The 21,668-nt window shown below is 43.7% G+C and overlaps 3 protein-coding genes across 8 annotated transcripts in view; 2 read left to right on the top strand and 1 right to left on the bottom strand.

Annotated features, from left to right (window-relative positions):
• Window positions 1–633: 633 nt before the first annotated feature.
• On the bottom strand, window positions 634–3,070 carry LOC308116306 (uncharacterized protein). 2 transcript variants are annotated; one of them, XM_080474424.1, is made up of 3 exons: window positions 3,046–3,070; window positions 2,686–2,937; window positions 634–2,334 (listed from the first exon to the last, which is right to left on the bottom strand). In XM_080474424.1, exons 2-3 carry the CDS (start codon window positions 2,798–2,800, stop codon window positions 1,112–1,114), a joined length of 1,338 nt encoding a protein of 445 aa, XP_080330550.1. In that variant the 5' UTR covers window positions 2,801–2,937; window positions 3,046–3,070; the 3' UTR covers window positions 634–1,111. The 2 variants fall into 2 exon arrangements, with proteins under 2 accessions (XP_080330550.1, XP_080330551.1); XM_080474425.1 differs by having other exon boundaries at window positions 2,686–3,070.
• A 1,361-nt stretch (window positions 3,071–4,431) lies between these two features.
• LOC308120045 (uncharacterized protein) overlaps window positions 4,432–21,668 on the top strand; it is a 17,398-nt gene continuing 161 nt past the window's right edge. Inside the window, exons 1-5 of one of the 4 annotated variants that reach the window (XM_080480423.1) lie at window positions 4,437–4,901; window positions 5,262–5,597; window positions 6,402–6,977; window positions 17,282–17,359; window positions 20,494–21,668. The exon at window positions 20,494–21,668 is cut by the window's right edge and continues 161 nt beyond it. In XM_080480423.1, coding sequence (XP_080336549.1) covers window positions 4,709–4,901; window positions 5,262–5,597; window positions 6,402–6,977; window positions 17,282–17,359; window positions 20,494–20,498 — 1,188 coding nt within the window. In that variant the 5' untranslated portion in view covers window positions 4,437–4,708 and the 3' untranslated portion in view covers window positions 20,499–21,668. Of the gene's footprint in view, window positions 4,902–5,261; window positions 5,598–6,401; window positions 8,081–8,457; window positions 8,700–8,817; window positions 10,011–17,281; window positions 17,360–20,493 lie in introns of those variants that run through there. The other 3 variants (XM_080480422.1, XR_013936012.1, XM_080480421.1) reach the window with 3 other exon arrangements.
• LOC308116213 (uncharacterized protein) lies at window positions 12,073–15,207 on the top strand. Of its 2 annotated transcripts, none has more exons than XM_080474256.1 (5): window positions 12,073–12,561; window positions 12,632–12,717; window positions 13,122–13,281; window positions 13,425–13,928; window positions 14,382–15,207. In XM_080474256.1, exons 1-5 carry the CDS (start codon window positions 12,108–12,110, stop codon window positions 14,603–14,605), a joined length of 1,428 nt encoding a protein of 475 aa, XP_080330382.1. In that variant the 5' UTR covers window positions 12,073–12,107; the 3' UTR covers window positions 14,606–15,207. The 2 variants fall into 2 exon arrangements, with proteins under 2 accessions (XP_080330382.1, XP_080330383.1); XM_080474257.1 differs by having other exon boundaries at window positions 12,096–12,561; window positions 12,641–12,717.

The raw sequence follows: 21,668 nt of genomic DNA, 5'->3' as shown, positions 1-21,668 counted from the left end.
AGTTTCTCTCCTTTGTATGTGAAAAAAAGCTATATCATATCAAAACATTATAATATTTCTCTATAACCTAGGACATAAATCCAGATAAGCTTCTCAACGTTCTTCAGTATGCTGAACATTATTTGCCGTCAGGTGGAACAATGAATTAAACATCTATATAATCCAAGTTTGATGGAGAGTCGTGCTCAATGACCATAGTGCTTCGAAGTGAGATTGTAGATTTTAAATTGTGTGTGTGTGTTTGTGTAACTTTCAGCACCACAGACAGCGTGGTGTACGGTGCGCCTTATCAATGTAACACTAGATGCTTTAACTACTGACGATTGAAATGATCAGATAAGAAAAGTTTCAACGCATCAGACTCCTCCAGGAAACAAGCAGAGGTGTGGCGCAGAAAACAGGGGCCAGGCATGCCAGAGCATCAGTGGAAGCTGAAGCAGGAGATCCCTGAGCTGAAGTGAAAAGAGGAGCAGTTGGTATACATAGAGGACCACAACCAGTTTCTGCTCAGTTTCACTCACTGTCTGCTCTACACTCCTTCAGCTTCCAGAAGGCTGCTCTCAGATATTACTACAGTAGCTGTGTCTGAACGTCCTGAGTGAAACATGGACAAACATCTCACTGAGAGTGACTGAAGTGGATGTTTTACTGCCTCAACCAGAGCCAACAATGAAATCACACTGGATCCAAAACACAGTAATGAAATGGCTGTTATTGTCAGAGGGAAACAGAAATGGAGAATGAACAGCCTGATTGCCTGTACACTACAGTTTCATAATAAAATACCACGTGCTATTTGCAACAAATATGAGCTTTAAAGGTTAATCCGCAATCTTCTAATGTAATCCACTACTATTCCTCCTCTGTCCACGACACCATCTCAGGTCTAATGAATTAACAGCACCATGAACATCCGAAAACAACAAAAAAAGTAAATAACAATAAACAATTGAGCTGTGAGGCTCTGGTGTTGGTGTCTTTTAATGATATGTTCTCCACAGCCATCAATTCTAACAGTCATACATTCAGAGTAAATCACAGCAGGTTGCAGATATCCTGGTTAAACACTCTTTGTGTTAAATATGAAACCGTCCTGCCCCTGTAGCTGTGTTTACCCTGTGTGAAACCTCATGTGTCTATTCAAGCTCCCCTGTTGGGTGAATCCTTGTCCACAAACGACACATGAAAACGGCCTCTCCCCCGTGTGGACTGTGATGTGTGTGTCCAGGTGTGTTTTCCGGTTGAATCTTTTGCCGCAGACGTCGCAGATGAAGGGTTTATCTCCTGAGTGCACCATCATGTGTGTCCTGAGGTGCGATTTGCGGTTGAATCGTTTGCCGCAGACGTCGCAGGCGAAGGGTTTGTCTCCTGTGTGCACCGTCAAGTGTGTCGTGAGATGCGTCTTTCGTTTGAATCGTTTACCGCAGTGGTCGCAACTGAACGGCTTCTCTCCCGTGTGGACTCGCATGTGTATCTTCAGATTGTTCTGATGTCTTGCTCGTTTGCCACAAATATCACAGACAAACGGTTTCTCACCTGTGTGGATTCTCTTGTGCGTCTTTAGATTTTGCTGATGTGTAAATTTTTGGCCACAAACATCACAAGTGAAGGATTTCTCCCCTGTGTGGACTTTCATGTGAGTCTTCAGGTTATGTTGGTATTTCAGTCTTTTGCCACAAACATCACAGTCAAACAGCTTCTCTCCTCTCGTTTGCGGGTCTGAGTTTTGCTTCAGTCTTAAAAACTTTTTGCTCAACAAGCAACCAGAAGAGCCTTTGTGTAAATTACGCTTGATGTGTCGCTGCAGGGACTGTCTGTGGTGAAACCTTGTGCCACATTCAGGACAAAAAAAGGATTTAATAATGGATTTATTTCCTTCAATTCTTTGAACAGTGTCCTCAGCAGGAGCTCGAGTGACTGATAAAGGTCTCTGCCAGTTGTCACCTACTTCGATCTCTGCTGAATCAGAATTATAGCCATACTTAATTTTTTTGAATAGTCTGTCAGGATCTGAGTCCCCAGCTGCTTCTTCACAGTGGTCCTCATCCTGCTCAGTTTTTACTCCATCGGCTGAGTCACTGGATGAAGGCTCAGTGTGGCTCTGACAGAGCTGAGAGGACTCTGGTTCCTCTTCCTCATCTTCACTCTTTACAATTACTTCAGTAAACGAGTAGTCACTGATGCTCTCCTCCTCCTCCTCCTCCTCCTCCTCCTCCTCACTGTTCCACAGTTCTTCTGGTTCCTGCTTGATCTGGAGGAGCTCTGGATCCAGAGAAGGACTCCAGGGAGCCTCTTCTTTAATCACCAGGAGCTGCTGGACGTCTTCCGGCAACACTGCAACACAAATGTTGATGATGGATGAATGTGACCTGTAATTACATTGATCTTTGAAGTGTAAACATATGATGTCTGTTTTGTATTGTACCAACAAAGAAGATTGCAACCCAACACCGTTACACGTTAAACAATGACAATATATAAGTATTAGTATTGCCATCTTTCCAAAGGAGAACATTTTAAATGCTTTGTTAAAGGTTCACATGAGCCCTCTCTCTCTCAAGATTTGCATATTCATGAAAACAAGCTCAGATTTCACTTGAAGATAAACAGATCACCTTTACACCCAGCTAACTGTTAGCTGGGTGTAAACACTCCTCACGACAGTGAGGCTGGAGCTTCTCTTACCGGCGGTTTGGGTCGCCGCATCCTCCTGCGGCTGACGGAGCAAATTAATCTTGAACTTGTCCTCCAGAAGCAGACTGTCAGTGGGTGGCTGTCGCGGAAAATCCGCCCCGTTCATGGTGTCCACGTTCGAGCTCCTCTCCAGAGATGTCAGTGCCGTTTCTGCTCCTCCGGGCCTGTGCGGAATACATCACTCCTTCCTGCCACGTTTCTTTCTCTTTGCACGACTGGAAATGGTCTCCATCTAGCGGTTTGCTCAATTTAAAAACATAGAAACAGTTTGTTGTCAATACATTCTTTTTAAAGAATATTGTTCATGATAGTAGGTTTATTTTTCAACAGGCATCCGCACAGGCACCTTACCTTCTTCGCTCCCTGTCACCACAGTAACCAGTTTCGGTTACTATGGCGACAGCAGTGCCGAGAGGACACAAAAATGGCGAGATGACAAACAAAGTTCATTCTATATGATCTTTATTTAGTATTTCCTTAATATTTGATTCATTTAAAATATAACCATTTAATGGGTAAATTTATTGACAAAAAAGTGAGCATTCCATACTAAATGGCTCAGAAAAACTGCCATGTTTATGCAAATCTCTGAGTCTGTAATGCTACTAAATAATTGCACCCCTGTAAATATCGAGGTAAAGTTATTTAATGTAACTCCTTTATGTTAAGATCAATTTGTTTCTGTTATCTGTACAGTATTGTATGTATTTAAATTATTCCCAACTCAACAATTCTGAATGTAAATGAAGTTTCTCTTAAAAATACTGACAACGTAATAAAAATTAATAAAATGGTTCTCCTTTGGTCCTCCATGTGTTCCTGTCTGTGTTCTTCCTAAAGCTGCTTTGTCAATCTCTTGCAGTTTCAGATGTAAATACAAGTTGGCTGCAACTATTTGGAAATAGTTCTCGATTAAGCCCGTTTTTGTATAATCTATTATAAACAACTTGAAAAACGAAAAACTTCCAGTATTGCCTGCTTCATTAAAGCCTGTCAACGTCCCGGCTGTCTTTCGATGTTTTCACACTGACCGTCATAGTATGGCCTTGACGCTCAAGCCCACTAAATTTTGCCTTTATTGATGATCCTACACTGTGACATTTGTTCTGCTAGGATGGTCTATATTCAACACACTCAACACATGTAGAAAACTTCTTCACATTCCTTCTAGGAACTGTGTACCCCATCATCACTGGTCCTTCCAACCCATCTTGTAGGCGTTATCATGTAATAAACAGAAGAACACAACCATGTAGAATAGGCATCACTTTATTTTACCAGCATAAGGTCGACAAAGTCCTTGACTATATTTACAAATCAAAAAGTGGTGACTCTAAATCACACGTGTCGAACTCCAGGCCTCGAGGGCCGCAGCCCTGCACGTTTTGCATGTCTCCCAGCTTCAACACAGCTGATTGCAATGAGCAGCTCGTTATCTGGCTTTGTGCTGAATGTGGTGATGAACCATCAGGACATTCAGGGGAGGGAGACATTGAAAACGTGCAGGGCTGCGGCCCTCGAGGATCTGAGTTTGACACCCCTGCAAATGCTCATGAATATGCGTGTAGTCCTGTATCTTTACTGTAATAAACAGTTTTCCCTTTTGTGTTTTATAACTATTGACTTTGTCTATCTATCTATCTATCTATCTATCTATCTATCTATCTATCTATCTATCTATCTATCTATCTATCTGGCCGTAATATAGTTTGTCCGTGTGGCGTTGCCGTAGATGATATTGTATGTGACGTCATCGCAATGCGCAGGGTCACATCGGTTACCTACATCCATACACTTTATAAAAAAATAGAAACCTCATTCCTTGCTGGAGTCTGATCGAGCGTCGCATATTATTTATTTGCCTACATCTGCTCGTGTCGATTCGAACGGGAATGCAACCGGTTCAACTAGGCCACTTCCGGTCCAGGAGCCTCGGTGAAAACAATCCCACGTGGCGTGTTTGTTGGGCCAACCATGCTCTTGGAGGGAGATTAGATTACAGCGCAGATTAAACATGCCAAAATCGTGCGTGGCGTTTGGTTGTTCCAACCACAACATGAAGAAAGACAGGGTGTCGTTCCATGTCTTCCCCAAGGATGAAAATCGTCGACAACGGTGGATAATTGCAGTTCGGAGACAGAACACAGATGGCACAAAGTGGGAGCCGTCTACCCACGCAGTTCTCTGCGGCAAACACTTCATCGGAGGTAAACTAACAACAATAAACTGCATACAACCATGGATCTCTGATGTGACGTTGATCGCCCTGTAACGTTACTTGCAAATGTGTACAATGAAATATATGAAGAAATACCAGTACATATGTGCTCATCCCGCAGCCCACCCCCTCACACAATCACACACACTTTCCCAGTCTCACTCACACAGGCATGTCTGGTGTGTGCAATGCATGTCATAATAATATTATTAATGAAGGTAACATTTGTACGGTGGCTTTTCAAACTAAAAAGTCTTTTGAAGGTGCTCTGTGAATTATAATGCAATATGATCATCCCACACAGACATCTTAATAAACTGCTCTTTCAATACAATGTCTGATATCGCAGGAAGACCCAATGGTGACCCATCCCATCCTGACTTTGTGCCATCCATCTTCGTCCATGGACAACTAGAGGCACAAAAGCCATCGAACAAGCTGGGGCGGTATGAAGCAAAGAAGAAATTTCAGAAAGCGTCAGAAGAAAGTGACAGAAATGATGTGCCTAAAGGCCTGGATCATCCCCTGGGTGCCCACAGCCCCTTCTGGGTTAAAGAAACAAACACCATGAATGAAGTGGATTATCATCAGCGGTTGAAATCCCAAAATGTGCATCTTGGAGAACAGCTAGAGAGGAAGAGCTTCGGTGTCCATCAGCTGCAGGATCATGTCTCAAACCAACCCGGTAAGATTTCTGCAGGAGGACACTCGACAATGATGCTAAGGATTAAGCATTTACCGAGTTAAATGGTGATCGACTTCCTTTAGCGTGTTGGGACGCTAAAAAGTCTTAAGGAATTCGAACACCAGTTAACAGAGAAACCTCTTAATCCAAAACACCAGGTAAACAGATTAGCCGGACGGTGGAAACAGTACAACTGAGCCGCTTGTCATCATTTCTCCATCTGTATTCCCTCACAAAAGAAGTGACTTTGCTTCACATGTTTTTTTCTCCTTGTCATTAGGTGAGCAAACTTGGTATTTGCACGCCTACTTCAGGATGACTACCCATGTGTTTTGTAGTCCAAACAGAAAATTTTACATTGAATCACTTCCGAAGTTCAAATAAATAATAAGGATGTAATTTAACGCCTCGTTTGCATCTGTTTTGTGAAGTGAATTGAGCTAAAAATGACCCCAAAAAATCAGCTTTTTCCACACCGACTCTGACTGTGAGGCATGTGTACCAACCACCACACTTTATAATCCTAAAAGGATTTAATAGGATATAATGCAAATACAATAAAACATTGCAGATGGATACAAACATATCTCAATTTACTGTGTTACTGTGTTTCAGCTTTGTCAACTGTCAATCATATCTGGAACATGTCCTCTCCTCCAGTCTTTTACCAAGAATATATTACATGCATTTTATGAAATTAAACACAACTTTCAAGTCTGTTCACCAGACCTTTAATGTGTTGTATATTTTATAAAGAGAAACCAAACTCGGAGAAATCCCACATATGCTGTTGTTGTGTTTCAGTGTTTCCTGGAGGTGTCCAGCAGTTGATGATTATTAAAGAGGAAGTTCCTCATGAATGGAGCCCCAGTCTGGACCAACAGGATTTGGAACCCCTCCACATTAAAGAGGAACCAGAAGAGGCGCTGACCAGTCAAGAAGAGCGGGTTCCTGGTCTGAAAGAGGAGGAGGAAGGAGAAAAGCACAACAGTAGCTTTCTACCCAGTGGTACTACTGTGAAGAAAGAGGATGAAGATGAAGACGACAGAACAGAGTCCTCACAGCTTCATCGGACTCGTACTGAGCCGTCAAGCAGCAACTCCGGTGAACCAGCAGAAACAGACTGTGAGAGAGCAGAAAGAGACAGAGACACAGAATCCGTCAGACATTTACAATCAAATATTGATGGAAGGGATCTGGATTCATCAGAGACTGAAGTCAGCATTAAAGATGAAGATGATGATGACGAAGAGTGGCAGGAGCCTTTGTCAGACTCTGGACCTGAAAATGAAGACAGCGCTGATGCGTGGAAGCAGAGAGCCAGACCAGAGTCGGATGGCCAAGATGGTGACCCGAGGAGACTCCGGCGAGTGCACGCAGGTGAGAAGCCGTACAGCTGTGACGTTTGTGGGAAAAGATTTGCACGTCAAGGTGACCTGAAGAGACATAAGAGAGTCCACACGGGTGAGAAACCTTTCGGCTGCAGCGTCTGTGGGAAGAGATTCATTCATCAGTCCAACCTCAAGTCCCACACCAGAGTCCACATGGGTGAGAAACCCTTTGGCTGTGGCCTCTGTGGGAAAAGCTTCACTGAGCAGGGGAGTCTGAAGAGACACAGAGAGCTGCACACGGGACAGAAATCCCACAGCTGTGGCATCTGTGGCAAAAAATTCAGTCGGAAGGCACATTTTAAGGTCCACATGACTGTCCACACAGGTGAGAAGCCGTTTGAGTGTGGGTTCTGTGGAAAAAGGTTCAGCCAAAAGACACACTTTAAGACACACGTAAAAGTGCACACGGGTGAGAAACCTTTCACTTGTGACATTTGTGGGAAAAGATTTAGACTCCAGTTTAATCTTAAAAGACACAAGCGCGTTCACACAGGTGAGAAACCGTTTTCCTGTAGCGTGTGTGGGGAGAGGTTCACCGAGCAGGGCAGCCTGAAGCGACACAGCGGCGTCCACACCGGCAACAAGCCCTTCACCTGCGGCGGCTGCGGCAAGACGTTCAGTCGCAACACACACCTGAAGAGACACATGCGCGTGCACACGGGCGAGAGGTGTACTACTGTAGTGAATGTCTGCATCATTTCATGAGGTTGGTAAAGATGTGTTTATGTTCCCCCTAATGATTTTTTTTTTAAATGCTCTACATGTCTCAGGTATTTATATTCCTGTGCAATATCAATTTATGGACATCAAATACAGTATTAGGAATACTTTTGAGTATTTGCATGTAGAATTGCTAGAATTTGCTGCTTTTAAGACTGGCCATGCATCTGGAAATCAAGAGAAGCAAACTTAGTGTTCATTTCATCACTCTAATTTACTTCATTTGAAGTCTAGAGCAAAAACAAAAATATATTCTGAGGTTGTCACATGGCATCAAACAATTTTTAAGCACCAAACTTAATTTACAAACCTGCACAATCTTAGCCTGAGGTGTTAAACACTGCCTGGTGCCATTACTAGTTGATATGGTTGAAAAAAAACAAATGTAAAAAAAATACTCAACAACAGTTCAGCTAAAATGCATTTCAGAATTGAACGCAGTTACTTTTATGCTCCGTTTACACGGAAATGTTTCAGGTGAAATCACATAGTTTTTGCATTTTCATTTCAGGGAAAAAGTTTCATTTTTACATGGAAATGAAAGACACGCTAAAAATGATGTAGTTGGCGTGTTTCGATAAATTGTCCAGTATGAGGTAAGCCGTGCAAAGATAAAAAAAAATATGTCTCGTTGTTTTCTTCTATCACTAACATAAGGGGGCAGAGACAAATATGACAAATATTTTAGAAAGTATTTGATCATTTCAGTTTGTCGCTAATTTGCACATTTTTGCCCACAATGGCTGCAGTGCTGTATCAAGATGGTATTCTACACTCAAATTCACTCAAGTTTATGATCCTTGCTAAAGTAACATGGTGGGATGTAAATGTAATTTTGTCCATTATTTCTCTGTAGCACTAAAAACGAATGCGGCATCATTCTCTGGAAAGCGAGCAGGTGTCTCTCAGACCAGAGTTCCACCTGTGGACAGTGACCACAGCTGTCTCAGTGACAGTGAGGACAGTGAAGAGGAATACACTGCTAAACCAGGTGACTAAAAACTAATTCTGTGCAAATCTTCAGCTTGCTTGTGACATTACGTAACCACGTATTGAATAGATGACAAATGTCTGCTCTTTTCTTAAGTGATTTCTTTTTTCTACCCCAGGTGACGAAAGTAGCAGTGATGAAGACGCTGATGGGCCTGATAACGCACATGCGAGCACTCGCACTGCAGCTGAACGGGGGAAATCAGCCACTACTCCAGAAATAAAAAGGCAAGAGGTGGCCTGGAAGACTGTCAAGCAGAACTCGGCAAAACAAGTTCCAGTTTGGCAGGATGCTTTTCCTGATGCTCATTCAATAAGACGGCCCATTCAGTATTTCCGAGACTTTTTTGATGCTCAACTTTTAGCAAAAAGCAATTTAATAGAGGCATGGTATAGACATTTAAATTATATTTTACCATTCTGATATGTGTTTGCCATTACAATATGTGAAAGAAAACGTGCTAGATGATACTACCTTAACTATGGATGCCCATTTCCACCAGTTAAAAAAAAAAAAAGAAGAACTTACACTTGAGTAAAAAAACAAATCCCATGGTATGTCATAATTATGAGATAGTACGTCGAAATTATGAGATAGTAAGTCAAAATTATGAGATAGTAAATCGAAATTGTGAGATAGTAAGTCATAATTATGAGATAATAAGTTGAAATTATTAGGTAATTTGCACAAGTCAAAAGTAGCAGGTCTTTGTTGGTGTGAGCTCTAACCCTTATAGGCATGGACATAATATAGGGAGAAGCCTCATTGACTGGTCCTGCCTATCGGAGCTGACATCGTGGTGCGACACCATCTTGGATAGGGCACCCTGCACCTCAAGTCCATTTATTTTTACTGAGGATGGTGTATTCATTCATTCATTCATTCATTTTCTTCCACTTATCCGTTTCCGGGTCGCGGGGGTGACAGTTTGAGCACCGTCACCCAGATCACAAGGTGAGGAAGGTGTAGTCCAACTATCATAATCACTTGCCGAATTTTCACACACAAAGTACTTGCTTTTATGCTAAAATAATTTGTATTATGTTTCATCACAAAGACTGAGATATGATATGATATGGCATATTAATAAATGTATAAATTAAACGGATTGATTGATCATTTGGAGTTGTTTCTCTCCTCTTTCTCATACACATGTAAACACCAATAACACATCTTCATATATTTGTTTTTGTGGACCGAGTATATTAAATTTTTTCTAAATATTTCAGGCACAGGCATGGGTGTGCACACACCAGACATCTCATCTGCTCACGCAGCTTTTACTCAATCGTGTTGAAATAAAACTTCACCAAAACAAACTGTCAATACGAGGGAGGTTTTTTTCTTTCTGTCGGGCCAACCCAGTGTATGTCGGCCCACAGTCCACTGCTGCTTTCAAACGTGTGTGACCCCAGCACCTCCCGCTGGGGTCCCACCCCGGCCCGGGGTGAGTGCGGCTGGGATGCGGGGGGCGCGCTCCCTCGGGCATGGCGCTCGTGGGGGGGCTGGGGCGCGGTGCTCCTTCTCCATTTACTGTTGGATTAGTGGAGGTTGGGACACCGCGGTGGCCGGGTGGGGGCCCGGCCGGCGGCCTGGGGGGGCGAGAGTCATCACTCCCCCACCGTCCCGAGTGTGTGTGTGTGTGTGTGCGTCTGCGTCAGGGGTGGGTGTCTGTGGGGGGTGGGTCAGGGGTTGGGTATTTCAATTAAAACCGGGGGGGAGGATCATGGGGCGGGTGGGATATGAGGCTCCTGGGGGTGTAGAGTTGACTGTCCTCCGTCCGGGGCCTGCGCCGGCCTTCGCTTTCCTGGGTCTGGGGGCGGGGCTGGTCCGGGGCGCGGCGGCTGGGGCCGTATCTGCCTCGCCGGGTTCGGGGTGGGGCGGTGGGTGGGCCTGTTCCCGGGGGTGCGGCGGGACTCGCCGCCGGGGTTGGGATGGGCTCTCGACCCGCTCGGCCCGGGGGCCCTGCTCCGGCCTTTTCTCGGCTTGGCGGCTTGGGTCGGGGCCTGGGGCCCTGTGCCCTTTATCCTTCTCTTGTGGGCCCCTCTTGCCTGGGGGGGATTCCTCTCTGCATTCTCCGTCGGGTGCTTTTTGGGCGGGGACGTGGCTCTCTGGGGTGGTTCGCTGGGGTCTCCCCGGGCCTGGGGGGCTTCCGTCTGCCGGGGTGGCGGTGTCCGGGCCCGATGGCCTCGGACCCCGGGGTCTCGCCACGGGTCCCCCCACAGCAGTTCCGGTCCCACCCAGTGGACAAACCACACACACACACACACACACACACACACACACACACACACACACACACACACACACACACACACTTCCACTCCTCACGAAAGGTGCTTCTGAAGTTGCTTGTTCTCTATCATCATTTGCTCAAACTTTAAAAATCATGTTCCTCTTTTGTTGTCGCCTCTTTGTTAATTCATGTTCCTGCTTCACGTTACTGTCTAGATAGAGCTGCTCAGGCTGGTTAATCTAAGAAATCATTTTACTGTCTAGATAGAGCTGCTCAGGCTGGTTAATCTAGGAAATCATTTTACTGTCTAGATAGAGCAGCTCAGGCTGGTTTAATCCAAAAACAGTTGGAAAATATTTGGATCAGTGTGATAACTGCAAATAATATATGTAGCACAACAAGGATATTGTATGTTATCCCCCTACCCCCTCCCCCCTCCTCCCTCAACCTTTTTCTCTCTTTTCTCTTCTCTCTCTCTTTGAGCGTTCCCCCCCGGTCGTGTACGGCAGCCATGCCATCTTCTGACGGAGAAGGCAACAGGAGGAGACTCCAGGTCTCTCCCTGTTGCAAGACCAAAATCTGTTCTGACTCCGAAGGCTCTCAATCACATCATATTGTTGGCCCAAGCTGCCGAACAGGACAAGGGCAAAAAAAAAGAAAGGAAAAAAAACGAAAAAAAAAAAAACGTGTGTGTCTCCGCGAAAGGGGTTGTGCATAGATAAGTTAATCTATCTATCTATCTATCTATCTATCATCTATCTATCTATCTATCTATCTATCTATCTATCTATCTATCTATCACATGTAAAAAGTGTATGTGTGAGTGTGTGTAAAAAGAGTTGCACAAAGCAAGGGAGAGATTTTAATATGAGCAGATTTGTGACAAATCCTCACATCATCAGACTGAGGTTCACTTTCAGAGAAAGGCTGAGAGAGGTCCACTGCTCTGCTCTCTTTGGCTTTCCTTCAAGTTGTTAACAAAACACGAACATGTGCTGCATTAACTCCCCTTGACATGCTATTCGACAGCGAGATGCCCCATCCAATATGGCGGCGACGCTGCATCACTCTCCAGCACGAAATGAGGCGTCTATGCGTCTGGGCCTTTTTCACACTTCCGCCTTTTAAACCGGATGTGGTGCGCGACAACTTCCAGTGCCTATAGCTTTTCAATGACGAAAATGGCTCAGTCTCGGCGCGGTTGTTTTTGTTCTGTTCCTGGTTGCTCTTGTGGGGCAAGAAGACAACCATACCTCTCCTACCACGCTTTTCCTACGAACCCGGACCAAAGGAGGCAGTGGGTCCAAGCCGTTAGAAGGGACGAGGGCCCGAGATTCCGCATAAAGCCAGGGAACACTTTTGTATGCAGCCGGCACTTCACTCAGGAGGACTTTGTCAGCGGATCCACCACCAGCCGCCTTAAAAGTGGAACTGTTCCATCTCTCTTTCCCTGGAATAATTTTATTGCACCACCTAAGAGGGAGTCTGCCTTCGAGAGGCCTCAGAAACGGCAGCTTGTCCTCTCACAGCAAGATAGCCAGGCTGAAGCTGCAACTGCGGACCACGATTATGCGGCGCATCCGCCCACAGGTAGCAAGTCCGGTCGGAAGATCATGTCGGATTCAGGTAAGCAAGCTACTTGTTGAATAAGATATTACCAGTTTTACATATATTTATGGCTACGTTTATTCAACAGGTACATCAGTGGGCGTCAGCAATGCAGCGAAGAATTCTGAGAATGAAGATGACCACAATCACGTGTCAAAACCCTTCTTTCCCATGGTAAACACACGTTGCCCGGTCCAATATGGCGGCGATGTTGACGTACGCTTAAATTCCGGAAGTTCGTCGTCTTCTTGTGTTAATTCCAACACCCAGGAAATCGGTTTGTTTTTCAGCAAAATTCGCAGTACAAGTAGTACAAAACTGATCGATTCGTGAGGTTATTTATCGTTGAGTTTTGTTATTTTTTTATGCGACGAGAATTGCAGCTCGTCCTGAAAAGCAGCAACAAATGTTAAGTTCTAAGTGCTCTATTTGGAATGTGGAAAAAAAGTCAAAAAGTGTTAGCTGCGCCCTGATAACGTTGGTCCACATGTTGTAAATAAAAAGGAAAAAGTTTTTCAATAAGTGATAGATGCAAAATATCAAGACCCTAATATTAATTGACTTTTGCTTTCAACCAGATGCACCCTTCTATAATTATTGATGGAGCCAGCCTGAGGCGCACTTTCCGTTCACTCTCCGAGTTTGGATGTCCTCTGTGTCCCAGAGTCAAGACGGAAAAGGAGAAAGTGATTCAGGGACATCTGGAAAATCACATTGCAAATGCCGTGCATTTCCAAGGTATGTTGATGAGAAGCGTTTAATATTATAATCAAAGATTTTTACTTTGAAAGTAACTTTACCTGCAGCAATATTATTTAATGTGATGTAAGCTGGGGGCGCTTCTTTTTTTTTTTTTTTAATTATTATCTTATTTTTTTCAGATGTGACTATGTGCAGATGTAAGAGGCGATGCAGATATGGAAGCCATTTTCACTGTCCATATTGTGCAAATACTATCACGCGCAAAACTGACACGATCGTTCATGTGGTGAGATGTGCACAGAGCTGCAAGGTGGAGCTACCTTCACTTACTTGTAACCCATCCACACTGCTACCCCCTCAGTCTGAGACCAGCCCTACCCCATCAGCCCTTCTGAAAGATGTGACTGTTGACCACTCATACACATTTTCACCCACAGTGACCAGACTAGTTGAAGACCATCTTGACAAATTTTCTCCCAAAGTGCTCTACTTCCTTCCTCTGAAGTCCCATCCATCCCCCCGAGTCATAACCTTGGAGCATCAGAAGACCTCCTCATCATCTCAGGGAAAAATCCCAGCTGCAGCACAGGCTTGGAAACTGCCGCCATCACATGTGAATTGCCCTCATGTCCCAATTGTCCTTCGCCAAAAGAAGCTGGTTTTATCTACTCCGAGAAAACAAGGTAAAGAAAGATTCACAGGAACATCTGGCATTAAAGGTTTGTTTGTTGATAGACCTAAAGACCTGTATGCTCTTCAGAAAATCTGATTGTTTGAAGAAAAGAAATCCACAAACAGGACGTTGTTTGTTTTGGGTTGTCAGCAAGAGCAAAATAGTGTTTGGTATCTGAGCAGTTTCAGGGGGGAAAAAATGGGAATATAAGTCCAACTTTGACATAATGGAGGATTTAATAACCAGATGATCAAAGTTACACATGCAAATTGGCATTTTACATCCCTATGCAAAGGGTATTGAGGGATTAAAGTTTACAGAATAGTATTCCAGCTGATTGAACCAGTGCTTTGAGGAATTATTTATTATTGAATATTTAAAAAAAACAAAAACAATAATGGGTCGCTTTTTACAATATTACATCAGATGTTTTCTAATGTTTGCGTTTTACTGTTGTGCGTAGATGTGCAGCTGCTGGTGAATGAAGAAGCTTCCTGGACCCCCAGTCAGCACATCAAGGAGGAACCAGGAGAATTCCGCATCAGTCCGGAGGCACTGAAGGAGGAAGAGCTGGCTGTCGACCGGCACTCCATCATTTGTGTTACTGTGAAGGCTGAAGATGATGATGAGAGAACTGACTTCTCACAGCATCTGAAGATTAAAACTGAGCCTCCAAGCAGCAGCTAAACCAATGGAAACAGGAAGCGATGAAAATGAGAACTTTAAGAATCTCCACACACATTTGATGATCATTTGTTGTTGCGAGTACAGTAGCTTCACTCTGTGACCACCAGGGGGCAGAAAAATAATGGTTATCTTGAGTTTTTCCCGCTCAGACTTTATCTTCTTAAACTTGATAAAGCAAATTGTCAGCAAGTGTATTAGTCAAAAGTTCTGGTACATTTACCATCTGTTCCCGAGTAAGCCACAACTCTTTATCATTTACACGTACAAAGGAGGAGCAACTTTCTCAAATACAACAAAACTTTGATAAGATAAGCAGAGGTGAAGCTCACTAAATACTACAAACCCCAACTTTACACAAATCCTACGAGGCGTCAGCTTGAAAACAAACTGCACAAATATTGACTTTTTGAACACAAGTACTTTGTTAGTCTTTAGCTTTTTTTTCGTAGTCATCGCAACTTGTTTTCAGTGTGTATTTTTCCGATGACCTTGTACTTTGTACTTTTGATGACCTTGTAATCCACATGTGAACATAAATCTCTTATTAGACATAAAAACAGAGGGCAGTTTGTACTGCAGAGAAAAACGCCCACATCAACATGGATTCACTTCTTGTCTTTTAAAACAACGAAAATGCTGTTTCATTTGAATATTGCCAAGTACAACACAGTCACTTCAAGGTACTTTTATAGAGGGGGAAAAAAAAAACAATTCCACACGAGTAAGTGTTGGAAAGGAAAAACTCCTTTTTGAGTAGGAAGAAACCTCTAGAAACAGACTCAGATGTGGATATTTTTAGTATACTGCCTGCAAGACACAGTTTGGTAAAATGACTGGGTTGTCCAGGGAGCACCAGCCACGTCTCAAAGGCTGATGGATCATGTGCTGAGAGCAGCATCTGAGTTTTCCACAGCATATCTGGATGATTTAGTCTTTGGACGAGCATGTAAATCACCTTAAGTTCTGTGGCACATTAGATCTGCCTGGCTGATCAACATCACACCACCTCACAGAGAAGTGGAGGATTTGGCAAGGGGAAGCCACAAGTTAGGGGTACGGAGAGTATTCAGGCATTCCTGAAGCCCATTACTAAGAAGAAAGTGAGGGGTTTCATGAGTTTGCCTGAATGGCATCAGAAATTTGTTCCCCATTTTGCAGAGAGCTGCATTGCTGACTGATCTCACTGAAGCGTCAGCCCCGAACCAAGTGCACTGGCCTGGTGAGTGCGATAAGGCCTTTAAAGACCTGAGGGAATTAAAGACCAGCGAGATGGTGAGGATGAGAGTGAGGATGTGGTCTAAAAAGTTCAACATGTAATTTACAAATGGCCCAGAAAAGGAGCTCTAACAGACTGAAAAGTCTAGAATGGTAACAATTGTTCATCAGTAGGCTACTTTAACAATTTCCCAGAGTCATTTAACAGATATGTCAGTCTATAGGAGTAGCCACTCTCTCAGGATGAGCCTGACCACAAACAGAGTTGTGGTTTAATAGATGAGTCCATTTGCCCCATGGAGTGTTGTGGGTGTTGCCAATCACTCACAGCTGACAAAAGCAAGTAAAACATTGGTTGCTACATTTGCCCAGTGTCTTCCAATGTAATCCATACAAGACGGATCCTCTCCAGACAGTGCAGGTCTTACAGGGATATGAAGTAATGTTTACTCTTACGATGCTTGTAGGTTCCTTCTTTCTTGTTTTCCTCGCTGGTAAGCTGTGATCTCTATTTTTATATCATGCACAGTGTTGTACATTAATGTTAATTTAACCCAACGGTTTGATTTCTTGTGTGTGTCTGTTCCTCTCCATTACATTGAAATATTTAGCAGGGACTCCTTCAAATGTTGTGCAGAAAAAACAAAATGCTACATCACTCAACTCAACAATCATTGAATCTAATTGTAAATAAATTTAGTCAGTTTCGTTGACAAACACATCACATAATATTCCACTAATCAGTAATCCTTTTGTGGAGGATTGACCTGTTCATAAGGTGCTCATTGAAATAATTTCAAGAGACATTTTAGGCAGAAGGCTAATGCAAAACCTTTTACAACATCACAAGCAAACAAACCCTAATATCCTTTGTGACTTTTTAAAGACGGTGAAACTAAACACTATTATATCTCATTCTTATATATTAATCAGTCTCAAGATTTCATTATTTAGATACAGATAATATAATGTACCCTTTGCAATTTGCCACACCGTTACATTTAAAGAAAAGGTGAGAAATGGCCAAGTTGCCAATACCTAATATACACTGAAAAAAAGAAAATAGTTGGACCGGCTTAATTGAATCGCTTCAATTGGTGGGGAAAGGGAATGTTTGCCCAGGGTGTGAAACAAACCAAGCCAACCACTGTACATTATACTATACATAGACAGACACTGTCATAATATGTGGAGTCTGCTTTTGTGTATTGTCGAGTTTATGTGTGTAACATAATGTGGCTGAGTGGTAGCATCAAAAATGTAGCATGCATGTTGACAAAATTAAGCTACTTGGATTTTAGTATTTGATCATTTATTAGGTTGGACTTGCATTTTCATTACTGTCTGTTTCAGAACTAACTGCCGGCCCCCCAGTTGAAGATACATTGTGTTTAAAGGGTTAATCCCAATTGCTGCACTTGATACTACAGGAGTGTACAAATTGTATGCTTTCTTTTTCAGGTGGAGGTATCTCAGAGCTACAAGAGTTCCCTGATTATAATCATTTATATGATTGCACCTCAGCGGAGAAACTGGCGGGTAAGACAAAAATCCTCCACATCCAAATCATGTATTTGCCAGTTTGACTCAATGCCAACAGCTGCAGTTAAGACAAGCGTCTCCTCCCTCTCACCTCTGATAACCGCCATCATCTGTTCCTCCCTCACCTCTGTTTTTGTTTCTCCATCTCTCAAATCTGCTGATATAACTTCACTTCTGAGGAAACTCGGCTCAGAACCCAACAACTTCAATAACTTCCATCCCAATTTGCCGTTTCTTTCAAAGATACTGGAGAAAAAAAACCTGTTTGATTCCAAATTCACAGTCATCTCTCCAACAATAACCACTATAAACAGTTTTAAACTGGTTTCCATCCTCATCACAGTCACCAAGGACCTCCTACTTGCAGCTGACTCTGGACTTTTGTCCATCCTCCTCCTTCTCGATCTGAGTGCATCTTTTACCACCGTCTCCCACTCCATCCTCCTTAACAGATTAGCATCCATCAGACTGTGCAACACAACCCTGGGCTGGTTCAAGTCATACCTCTCTGGTCACACTCAATCCATTCAATTGAAATCTTTTAGATCCCAGCCATCCCCACTCTCCTCTGGTGTCGCCCAGAGCTCTGTCCTCTGCCCCATCCCTTTCATTATCCATCTACTCCCACTTGGCCATATGTGTCATAGATAGAATATTCAATGTCACGCTATGCAGATGACACTCAGCTCTACCTTTCAACCAAATGCACCTCTACCCTCCCACCTGCCTCCATGATCAACAATATCAACCGCCATTGCCCATCACTCTCAGCCCGCAGCACCGCCACACTGGTCCATTCCCTGGTCTGCTCCCCCCTGAACTACGGTAACTCCCTGCTGTCTCAACTCCCACCACATAACCCCAGTTCTCCACAACCTCATAACTGGGCCCATTAATTTCAAATTTGTACTTTTGACACTCCATACCCTTGCATCTCCTTACCTCACTGACCTCCTCCATATTCACACACCCAGCCACACTTTCAGATCTGCCTCCTTTCTCAGCCTCACACTATCTTCAGCCCGCATGACCACCACCGGGTTCAGCGCCTTCAGCTGTTTGGCCTCCCCACCTCTGGAACTCCCTCCCATCAAACATTAGAAACTTTCAATTCCTGGACACTTTTAAATCCCATCTTAAACCTTATGTTTTTAAACAAGAATATTCATGGTAAACAATGTTTTCCTGCTGAAAATTGTCGGAATGTTTATTTTAATGTTATTATTATGGGGTTTTTTTGGTTCATTTTTAACTGTATCTTAATATGTTCATTTTGTACAGTGTCTTGGGTGTTCCTAAAAGGCGTTGATAGGTAAAATATATTATTATAATTATGTGTGTTTCTTGGATTGGGGACTCCCTCTGTTCGTCAGAGCGGGCGGCTGCACGTCGGACACCGTGGGGTTAACTCTCTACACATCTGATTTCCAGTATAAGACTGAACTCTGCCATATACAGAAGTACTTGGACAATACTGTGGTGGTTGGGTGTGTCCAGGGTGGACAGGAGGGAGCTAAGCCAACTCCCAACCTTTATGTAAATAAGCCAATTGACCCAGAGTATCTTATTAAAATGAAATGATCACATCATCAATGACAACACTCCAGTTGCTGATTTGATCATAGGTCAACAGAAATGACAACGCTTCATCATAGAGCATTGGAAGCTAAAGCTAAAAGTATGCATGACTATAATGTTTTATAAATAAACTTGCGTACTCTATCAGGTGGAAGTGCGTCGGGGTTACAGGAGATTGAAAAGAATCCAGCCTTTTATGAGGCTGATGAAGAAATGCCAGCTAAGAAAGAAAAGACTCTAAAATACATTGGCAATATATCTATATACTTTAAGAAGAACTCCAGCATCTATTCATATACATGCCCCCAGGTACCTCTGTTTTTTCAAGTGGATTTACTCTAGCATTTTCTTCCACAATTACATAAGTGTATCTCAGCCAGTACATACAGTATCTGATGTGTAATTGCGGGCAAAAAAATGCGACAGTGAATCGACGTGAAAGCTCATACAGAGGTACCTGGGGGCATGTGCAACAAGACAGCAGTGACAGTTCTGCTGTCACTGCTGTCTTAAATGAGAAAAAAGCAACCGAGTTGTACTTGAACGCACCATGAAGCCCCGTCTCATTGCATGGGTTGTTGGATGGATAAGATGCTACACAGGTTCCTCTGTCATAAAGTGAGCTGGTCTGGTTGTGGTTCCAGAACCACAGTAACAGTTCTTTGGGTTGATTAAAGGCAGTAACGCCCGATCCCAGCTCCTCCTGGCTGCTCCAAAACACAGACAGTGATTCAGTCTGGGGACAAACCGCTGCACCTGCACTAGGAGAGGCTCAGGAGGCTGATTATCACAGTCCTACAGTGCAGTACCTGGACAAATACCTTTTGGTTTCCATGCATCATATCTTCTAACCAGAAAGGTGCAAAAGCATAAAGAAACACAGAAATAGGCTTAACTCACCTGTCTGTCAGCAGTGGCAGCTTGTCACGTCTTGGTCTGGCTGAAGAGCCAGAAAAAAAAAACAACAACAACAACTTATGTTGTAATTTTTTCTCGTTATCTTGGGAAAAGGAATCCCGTTATCTCGGAAAAAAAATAACTTGAGATCTCGAGAAAACCACTGAAATGATCTCGTTATCACGGAAAAACGGAGAGAAAAAAAAAGTTACCCATGGCCTTTTAGGGCTTCCGTACAAGATATATAATTCTATGTTATCTAATATAGACATATATTGTGATACAATATACAGATATACATATTTATATGTATATATTCATGTGGCAGTATGAGTGAGCAGTATAGAATATACAGTGCCTTGTTGTTAAAGAAGTATTTTTTGCTTTGCGTACTAATAATGACAGAAACATTTTGGGATAATTTAATTTGGATATGTGTAATATGAGATTTCCAACAGATGTTTTCATCAATTGTCACCCCCATAAACTTCTTTAACCTTTTCTACTTTTACACCCTCTATAATAACTTTTACATCAGTTTTCCCTTTATAATTCCCAAACACCTTAAATTTTGTTTTATCCAAGTTTAGTGAATACCAGTACTTCCTGCAATTTTCGAATTACAGAATACAGAATGTGTCTCTCTACCTTTGCAGAATAGGAGTGTTGGGGCCAGAGCTCCATGAACTCCTCCAAAGGCTTTTTCCCCCGAAAGGAAAACACCAGGGACAATGGATAGGCCATAAAACAGCAGGGGAGCGAGCCAGACCCTGGAAGTGGCCAATGAGGACGCTTGAATCCGACCCGAACACAGCAGGGGTCCAAACCCAAGTTGATGAGACTCACGTTCTATCAAAGCTCTCGGCTATTCTCAACTGACCATCGGCGGAGACACATGTCTCTGCTTGCCTCAGGATGGTAAAGAGAGCACCAAGCAGAAACAAAGAGACAGAACCAACGCCAGCCCGCTGGACGAGCAGGACCCAGTTTGGACTACATCTTCTCTTTTCCGCTATTTTTCCTGTTTTTGGGAGATTCTGGAGACCAGAGCCATCGTCTCCTCCCAAGATCATCCTCTCAGTTGCACTCCTGCAGCTGGAGCCAGGCCTCTTAATTTCAGGATGCTGAAATTAAGACCTGGTAACAACCAGTTACCACCGCCTCCCAGAACCAACAGCACCACGGACGGTGCTGTCCAGAACCAGAGGGTGAGAGCGTTTGTCTGGGCAGAGAATAGTTAGAATGATGTTCTGTTGAAAATGCAATATGTTTCCCTGTGCCGCTCAGAAGGCCGCAGTATCTCATATGTTTGTGTAGGCGCGTTCACGCGCACCAACCAAGTCCCGGACTCTGGTTTTCCACCTCAGAACCAGAGGTCCGAGTGAGCTCCAGGCCCACTGGGAGCTCTGTGTGGAGGAACCAGGGTTCAGAACCGAGCCACGCAGAATTCTCTGTCTTTCTCTTGTCTTCATCCTCTCTCATCTCTCCCCCTCTTTCACTAATCGCAGCACCCCCCTTATCAGATCGAGATAAGGTCACACACTACTGCATGTCAGCTGCTGCAGAGCAGATCTGTTTTGATCACAGGAGTTCTAACTGCAGGACCCGACCTCCCCTTAGGACTCTGGTGATCAGAACCGGGCCAACGGAACCGCCCGTTCGTTACGCCCTCGGTAGACTAACTCGCTCCGAGACCGCCCTCGCGCACGCGCGCTCGACGGACGTCTTGTTTATCTGGCCGCTAAGCAACCACCGTGTCCCCAGAAAGACCGAGTCATCACACCCCCTCGTCACGCACGCACGCGCGCACACACACACACACACACACACA

This window comes from Lipophrys pholis (genome assembly GCF_963383615.2).
Source record: "Lipophrys pholis genome assembly, chromosome: 1".
Lineage (NCBI taxonomy): Eukaryota > Metazoa > Chordata > Actinopteri > Blenniiformes > Blenniidae > Lipophrys > Lipophrys pholis.
Note: the sequence above shows the minus strand (reverse complement) of the source record. Positions and strands in the feature narration are given on the sequence as shown.